Raw genomic sequence first — 9,163 nt, forward strand, 5'->3', positions numbered from 1 at the left:
CACATGGACTATTCCCATTTTCCACACCATGTTTTTCTTCATCTAATTATTTAACAGATACAAACACAGCACATCTCTACTGTAGGCTTCATTTTATTTTTCTCAAGGAAATACTCTAGATCCTGAATGAAAGAAACTCTATACCCAGGTTATTTGATATTTTGGTGTTTTTTGTGGTTTTTTTTTTTTTAATTGCAATTATTGTTTAAAATATGTTTGAAAGATTAGGGGTGGTGGCAATCAGGAAAAGCCTCCTATGAAACTGATTTTAAAGTAGGGAGTGAAAAATGAAGAAGAATTAGACAGATGTGGAGATGGGGAAGAGAGGGAAAATCCCACAAAGTAGGAACAGCATGTCAAATCGCCTAGAGGCAAAAAAAAAAAAAAAAAAAACCACAAAGTACAGTTTGTTATATGTTAAGTATATCTTGGTCCAATGTTATTCAAACTGTTTTATCAAACCCTACAATACGTTACATCTGGATGCAGTACACACACCTGTGTGTATGCATACATCTGTGCAAGTACCCCTGCCCGCTTGACTTGACACTATCTGAACTCTCACTACCCAAACTAAGGTCCCTAATAGATTCATATTAATTAGTTTTAGGGCAGAGAAGTGTGTGCCTCCTGTAGGAGAGAACGCTGAAGCATTCAACCTGCAGCCTCCTCAGGACCGCCCTTGGGCATGGGACCACGTGCAGTGTTCCTCGCTGCTGCCCCATCTCCCAACTCCTGCAGTGGCCAGTGACGGACAGATGGCACAAAACCCCGCTCCCTGCCTCCAAACCAGGACAAACCTTGTACTTTGTTGTGTACCCGAGCTGATTTGGCTGAGACAGGCATTCCCTGAAAATACGTCCTTACTCAGCTTCCTCTCCTGCCTTCTGCTATTCCCCTCACTCCTGCACAGGTTTTTTCCTTCATTCATAAATCACTCTCATGTGAAACACCCAGGCCTAGCTACCGTGTTTCCCCGAAAATAAGACCTAGCCAGACAATCAGCTCTAATGCGTCCTTTGGAGTGAAATGTAATATAAGACCCGGTCTTATATATTAATTTTTGCTTCAAAAGATGCATTAGAGCTGATTGTCTGGCTAGGTCTCATTTTCAGGGAAACAGGGTAGGTACCCAGACCAAGCGCCCAGATCTTGTTCTCTAATACTGTGCCCAAATAAATGGAACCAGAGCTAATCAGAGAAAGGAATAAGTAATCCTATGGATGAGCCAGGGTAGGTACAAGATGAGCCAGGGACATCTTGTGTGAGAAAAAAAGAAAATACGCCCCACAGTGATGGGAGCACAGCATAAGGACCCAGAAACTAGCTTGAAGGAACTCTCACTGGCCAAATCTGGGGAAATGTGAGCACCCAAATAATTATATACGCTAACAAATTATAAACCATTGAAAAAATAGGAATTCATGAGTCCACGCCAATAATAAATCTATAAATAAGATGTAAGACATATTGCTTATGGCAAAATGTCAACAACCATCTAATAAACATGGAGAGAATACTGGAGGTAGAAAAATTACTATTTTGCAACCAACACAGGAAAGACTGAATAAGGCAAATATCATCAACGAATGCTAAATCAAAGGGGAAATTTTGATGAGGACCAGACATTGACATGATCTTAGTCTCCCCAAAGATTACTTATTAATTGCAAGAGAAGAAAAACAGCAAAAATTTTGGACAAGACCTTGACTGCATGATCAAAATTAATACCACCTACGAGGGACAGAAACACATCTCGTGCTTCCAAATATGATACCCTGAGAAAGACACATCACCATGTGTGCAGTATTTGGCTGAGAATGCATAACCTAGATCTAACCGAGTCAGACGAACACAAAATGAGGAAAGTTCTACATGTCGCTCCCTTACCTAAAAACTAGCATTGTCTTCTCATCTTTGTTAGGATAAAATTCAAGTGCCTTGAAATGGTTTACAGGACATTTCACGATTGACAACTCAAACCCCTCCACTGCCACAGCACACACTCCTCTTTGATCTCAACCCTTCTCTTTCTCAGGCTCTTTGCTCAAGCCAATGTTTCTCAAATTTCACAGAACAACCCATTTAGAGGATTGTTCCAGTGAATCCAGTGAAACAAAAACAATGTATTTTCTAGCACAAGTACACTTTGAGTTTAGAAATACATAAAATGTCGAAGTTGAACAGATTTCTGTCTCTGAACTACCAATATAATTCATGTCCAAGAAGATTCTGTAGAGATACAGAAGTAATAATAAAACCAAATTTCTCTAGTCAACTACATATAACCTTCTACATTATCAATCACAAAATGTTCAGGGCAAAAAAAGGTTCTTCAAATCTGTTTAGATGTCTAACTTAAAAAGTAAAAATTTCCGGGCCAGCCCGGTGGCTCAGGCAGTTAGAGCTCCATGCTCCTAACTCCGAAGGCTGCCAGTTCAATTCCCACATGGGCCAGTGGGCTCTCAACCACAAGGTTGCCAGTTCGATTCCTCGAGTCCCACAAAGGATGGTGGGCTGTGCCCCCTGCAACTAGAAACGGCAACTGGACCTGGAGCTAAGCTGCGCCCTCCACAACTAAGACTGAAAGGACAACAACTTGACTTGAAAAAAAAAAGGCCTGGAAGTACACACTGTTCCCCAATAAAGTCCTGTTCCCCTTCCCCAATAAAATCTTAAAAAAAAAAAAGTAAAAATTTCCGGTAAATATAAGAGCTAGTACTAAGTGCTAGTACCCCTAAAACTAATCTACCTACATTCCCTCAGAAACCACTAAAACAACCCCGGCAGCCCAAATACTCCAAGAGCTATGTACACTTTATGACATCCTTCCAAGACACATACATTGTACTTTAAACATCTACTCAAGCAATGTGATGAAATTCCTAACCCCACTTTCCACCCCATGAGCCCTATCACCGTCCCATCTTCCTCCCCTAATTCAATTTCTGGGGGGAAAAAACACCAATGAAAGGAAAGGGGCAGAGACGGGGACACACACACTCAGACACACACAGAGAGATTTAAGGAAACCTCTCATGCTGTCATGGCCCCACTGTACAAAAGTAGAAAACAAATCCACATTGACAGGGGGAAGGACAACTTCCTACCCTGCTAAAAGAGGGAAAGATAGAGGGGAAAAGAAGGGAGAATGGAATCTCTTCTAGTTACCAGAGAAAGTCAGAAATAAAAATTATCAGGCCTAGTTCCTGTGAGTTGTCATCTGGGAATGTAATCATTTCAGAAAATGTATCTACAATCTGGAGACAGCAAACGCCTACCTGGGTGTTCTTTCAGGACAAGCACTGGGCTTGACTTTCCATTACTGGGCTGTTTTACAACTTGTTAGGTGCAGTTTCACTTCTAGAATTTTGTCGAATAGAGAGAGAAATAATTTCTGACCAGTGGAAAAGATAACAACAAAGATTCGTTTATGGCCCTGTTGCAAATTAACCATTTTTATCTAAGCCAGCAATGTATGAAACTGTCTACTGTACGTAGCTAGGTTCTCAAATGTTTTTTGAATTGTTTTTACATTTTACTGATTCCCTCACTAATTAACAAGTTGAAGAAAACTTTCAACAAGTACTCATTTTCTATCTGCATGAGTAATTAAATAATTTTACCCTTTTGAAAATGCTACTTTAACAAGCACCACTTTTAACATTGTTTCTATAGATGACCGTGGGTTATACATTCAAAATAAACCACTTTTAATTTTCCAATGACCTACGTTTTACTGGATTTTTAAAATGTACAATATTTGTAAAAAGACTTATAAATTGATAAAGAAGCTCTAACTTGGACTAAGACTCACTATGCTAAAGTCCTATTACTGGAGAAGGAGATACACTGTGTATTTCTCAATCATTACTATACAATCAAAGGTCCTATTTATGGCTAAAGATGTAAAGAACTTCTTCTGAAAATAGGAAGAAGATTAAACTTTCAAACAAAGCTGAAAAACTAGTCAATAAAACTGGAAGCGTTCAGAACGGTGGTTCGGCTCTACTCTGCATATTATATTGTCTATGGAATATTTTAAAATGTCAGAGCCTGGGGCAAATTAAATCTGAATATCTGGGAATACAACCTAGGCACTGGTATTTTTTAAAAATTTAGTCTCTCTCCACAGCCACTTTTCCTGGGTATTTTGGATTCTCTCTAGCTTTTTTTCTCTGCACTCAAATAGTAGAGAAAATAATGAACATAATTATGGTTGATCAACTTACAGAAAGTACTGTTATTTCCTTTACGTTAACAAAAAGAAAAATAGTTTAAATAAAACTACATATAAGTATGTAACCTGCAGTTCATTGCTAGGTACAGAGTTTCTTGAGAAAAATGGACCCTACAGTTACTTAAAAGTTACTGTCAAATGAAGATCAAACTTGTACAGAGACTTCAAAAAATGTAATATAAACAAATGAGAAAACAAATTTTGCTATATAAACCTCATTTGGCATAACTATCTACTCAGTGTGGGCACATACCATTGTGGACTGTAAAAAGAAATATTTGCAAGAGAAACACCAAAATGTGAACCTATGCTTCAACTTATGAACCAAACAAAAATAAAATAAAAACAAAAAAGGGGCTTCAATATATTAGTATTCTGGAATTTAAACAGATAAGGAATTGTTTCTAAAACTCTTCCTAATCGCTGACCCCACTTTCTTTTTCCATTCCAATCTTGCTTCCATCCCTGCTTCTGTCAAAGTTTCCAATGAGCATGTTGTTAGATTTGACTATTACCATCCACCCAGCTGCTTAAGTAAAAAACCTAGGAATTATCCTTAATGCCTCCGTTTCCCTCACGACCTTTATTCAATGCAACAGCAGGTCCTGACAATTTCTACCACCTCTTACTCTGTCTCCCTGCTTCCACTCAAGATTCCTCTACAATGCATGTTACCACTGCAGCCAGGGTAGCAAAGACATAAATTGTTAAAATTTTAAAATTACCTTATGCCTCTTTAAAAGCCTCCAAAAGCTTTTGATAACATCCAAGAAAGTCCAAACACTTTCTTATCATAGCCTTCAAGCATATACCTCCAGCCTTCTTTCCCAGCATCTTTCCTTATGGATCTCCACACTCTAGCCCTCATTCCGTCAAATATTTTAAGCATTTGTGACATTGACTGCCTGGCATACTCTTTCCCTACCTCTTCACATGACTGTTTCCTGTTGTCCTTCAGATTCCAACTCAAACAACACTTCCTCATAGAGCTCTTCATTGACCACTCTACCAAAAGTAGTTAGTTCTCTTTCCACCACCTACCATAGGACACTGCTTATCTCTTTCATAATGTTTATCAAAGCAGTATAAGTGTGTGTCTATGGGGCGGGGGAGGTGGCTGTTGGTCTTCTTCTAAAACTAGATACAAGCTCTATTTGGAGCCGGGGAGCAGGGATCTTGTTTGTCCTCTATACCTTTCCTAGGGCCTAGAAAATATGACATACGAGGTCTGACAATTAAGTTCGCCAACTTGTTGCAACAATGTTGCTAACCTTTTTTGATATCAGAGGGATTATTCATTATGAATTTGTACCAACTGGACAAACAGTTAACCAAGTTTACTATTTGGAAGTACTGAAAAGGCTGCGTGGAAAAGTTAGACAACTTGAACTTTTAGCCAACAATTCATGGCTCTTGCATCACAACAATGCACCAGCTCACACGGCACTGTCTGTGAGGGAGCTTTTAGCCAGTAAACAAATAGCTCTATTGGAACACCCTCCCTACTCACCTCATCTAGCCCCCAATAACTTCTTTCTTTACTGGAAGAAAAAGACAATACTGAAAGGAAGACATTTTGATGACAGCTCTGATGGCCATTCTAGAAAGAGTTTCCAAATTACTTCAAAGGGTGGACTAGGCACTGGTGTCAGTGCATAGCTTCCCAAGGGGAGTGCTTCGAAGGTGACCATAGTGATATTCAGCAATGAGGTATGTAGCACTTTTTCTAGGATGAGTTCGCAAACTTAATTGTCAGACCGCGTATAATGGGCACTGCACTGGGCATGTAGTTGTTTAATCAATACTCAAATGGAGGCAGGGTCTACACACCTGTAGTGCTGGACTGAAAAGGAAGTTATCTGAGTTCCACCAGACTTGGTTCTACCAGCAATTAGCTGTGTGGCCGTGGGCATGCCACACCACAAGACTGGAGTGGGTTAAAAGTCTCTGGACAGTAAGAAAGTGGAGACAAATATGAAGATTGTTTTCTAAATGTCCTTGTCTGTCTAAATTTAAGAATGCAGACATAGAAAAGCCTTTAAGCTCTCCGAGTCTGTTTTCTTATCTGTGCGAGATTACTTCAAATGTCACTTCAGCTCAGAAATGCTGGAATTATATAGGCCTCGATCTAGTTTCCAGTCTGAACTTACCCACCCCTTACTGACACCCCTCCTACCTTACTAATCAAACCAAGGTATTCACCCTGCAACCAAACGTCACATAGCATATTTTATACTGCCTATGCATTTGCTCATGCTGCCACATCTTCTCCAGCTTCACTAGAAATGCTGTCCTTCAACGCCCAGATCAGTTGTTAACTGTTTCGCCAAACCTGATCCAATCACCTGGCCCAATACTAGTATGATCATTGTGTGTTCCCGAAATTCTATTATGCTTCGAATTCATTTATCCTCTCTCAGCCTCAGTTTCCTAATCTGTAAAATGAAGATCATAGTATCTACCACACCACATGCATACTGGAATTACATAGGCCTCAATCTACTGAGACAATTGAGACCCCTTTGCTTGATAATAGTGTTCAATAAATGTATTATTTGTCAGCTACAAATATTTTTTTTCTTTCTCGAGGGCCACCAAAGTAACTTTTTCATTGCTGAATCTCCATAGGTTCGAAGCATTTCTCCAATGCTTTGAGTTTTCATATCCATACAATGAAAGGAATGGACTACACCAATTACGATTCCCTCCAAAAATGACGTTCTCGTAACTATACTCTTACATGTACATCCTAAAGCAAAGATGCCTCAGGTGAGCTTCCTCCGTTAAGGACGGGAATTCGAGGGGAACAAATTACTGCTGTAAATGCAGGTGGGGTGGAAGCATTTAAGTTAAAATAACGTTGATGAAGACTTTGGGGATCCTTTCCAAAGAAACTGACTCTTGCTACAGCGATGGATCCTTTGTATTGTTTTTAAGTTGGCCTACAGATACTTAAAGCAGTCTGTGCCCCAAAGGGGAGAAAAACAAGGTGCCGATGAAGAAACCAGTCCCGTTAAGGAGGAACATGTTGGTAAACCACATACGGCCGAGAGCTTGGACAAGAACCCAACGCCTTTCACCGACCCCTAACCCCAAAGAGCTGGGAGACAACCGATGGCCGCATGGAAGAAGCTGGGGCTGGTCATAAACTCTCAGGCAGCTGGCCAGGCGGGAGAAGACGTCTGCGGAAGCAGTGCAGCCTCAGAGCGCGGCACCTTTCCCAGGCGGGCCCCCAACCCGCAGGCCTGCGGTTACAGACCCGAGCGGAGACTCTTCAACAACCCCCGCTTCCCGCCCGCGTACCTGCCGGGTCGAGCGCCATCTCGGCGACAGAGGAAGGCAGCCGCCTGGCCGCTCCCGGGCAGGGGGCGGGGAAGGGAGGAGCCTGGGCTGGGCTGCACGTGCGGGTGCCCACAGCTTTCCCGAGGAGGAGGACAAGGAGGAGGAGCGGGGGGAGGAGCGCGGTGCCCTTCGCAAAGCGCAGCAGGTCCCTTTCCCTTTCCCAGTTGCTACTTCCGCCGCCCACAGCGCCTGCGCCATCGCGGCCCCGCCCCTAATCCTGTAATGAGTGGAACGCACTTCGCAGTGGGAATGACTGGGAAGGGGGCGTGGCTGCGCACTCCTTGGGGGCGGAGCCGTCTCAGAAGACCTGCGCAGACTCGCTTTGGGCGGAGCTGAGGCACCCGCTAACCCGCCCGGGTTTGGGGTGACACAAACAGGAGCTGTGAGCCTTTGGGATTGTCCCCGCACCACCCCCACTTTGTGACTCCAAGTCTAAGTCCCTCCTTCCACACCCAGTTCGGAAAACCAAATGAATCGTCCTGCTCCTTTACTTTTCCTTTGTTCATTCATTTATAAATGTCTATTTCATGCTTGCCAGATTCCAGCCCTGGTTTTAAATACTAGAGGGAAATAATGGAATAAAAGCAAGGTCCCCATTCTCGAGAAGCACCGTGTTGGCAGAGGAGTCATATACAAGCAACACACTGTTAAATGTGATAAATGTCACACATGTGAAATGTGCACAGCCTGTTCCACCATAAAGGTGATATAGTGAGTGCAGTATCATTATTTCTCTCTCAAATCAGCAGACTGTAGCATCCCTGGAGCTTAAAATTAAAAATCAGTAATTACAAAATAATCACAGGAATGTAAAGTACAGCATAAGGAATAGTCAATAATACTGTAATAACTAGGTATGGTGCCAGGTGGTACTAGACTTATGGGGGGTATCAGTTCATAAATTATATAAATGTCTAACCACTATGCTATACACCTGAAACTAATATAAAATAATATTGCATGTCAACTGTAATTGAAAAATAAAATAAAATTTTAAAAATTCAGTGTCTAAAAAAATTGAGCACTGGGGTACCTCTGTTTTATGAAATAATATCCTCAGGGCGTGTCGTCCAATTTGGGTGATGTTACAAATCCCGATTCTGTCAATTAAAGCTGTATGTTTTGTAAGAAAAATGAAGTAAGGTGTTAACCATCCTCCTTAAGAACCCCAACTGCCCTCTTAATAGAAGAAACTTTCTGGGTGGCAATTATGCTCATTTCCACTCACCAGCCAGCCTTCAGAAATTCTTCCTTGTCATATCCACGTTTAGTAAGCTCGAACCTCCAAAGGGTGCTGTGCAGCCAGGGACAGATGGGACAGATGTTAGAAAAACAAGGAGCAGCTGCTTCATCCTACGAGGGATTTAGGGCTTTCAAAATGATCCCCTCCCCACCTACCTGCAGTCCCTCCTCCCCTGCTGCTGCTTCAGCCTGGTCAGTTGGCAGAAAAGCCGACGCAGTTGAGCAGGGCTGGGAAAGTGGGTCTCTGCTCAGCAGGTCTTCCGTTTAAGGGCCTATTTGGGCATAACGGCCCTTATTACAGCTGTAGGTTGAGGTGCCAAAGTGAAGAATTAATGTTTC

General features: G+C 41.9%; 1 protein-coding gene across 6 annotated transcripts in view; it reads right to left on the reverse strand.

Moving 5' to 3' along the window:
• Positions 1-7,794, reverse strand: part of CMC1 (C-X9-C motif containing 1) — a 71,713-nt gene extending 63,919 nt beyond the window's left edge. For 4 of the 6 annotated variants that reach the window (XM_074312728.1, XM_074312731.1, XM_074312729.1 and 1 more), the window contains exon 1: positions 7,544-7,794. In XM_074312728.1, coding sequence (XP_074168829.1) covers positions 7,544-7,780 — 237 coding nt within the window. In that variant the 5' untranslated portion in view covers positions 7,781-7,794. The remainder of the gene's footprint in view (positions 1-7,543) is intronic. The other 2 variants (XM_019745228.2, XM_074312732.1) reach the window with 2 other exon arrangements.
• Between the last annotated feature and the right edge of the window lie 1,369 nt (positions 7,795-9,163).

The sequence above is a fragment of the Rhinolophus sinicus genome, linkage group LG10, assembly GCF_036562045.2.
Source record: "Rhinolophus sinicus isolate RSC01 linkage group LG10, ASM3656204v1, whole genome shotgun sequence".
In the NCBI taxonomy this organism is placed as follows: domain Eukaryota; kingdom Metazoa; phylum Chordata; class Mammalia; order Chiroptera; family Rhinolophidae; genus Rhinolophus; species Rhinolophus sinicus.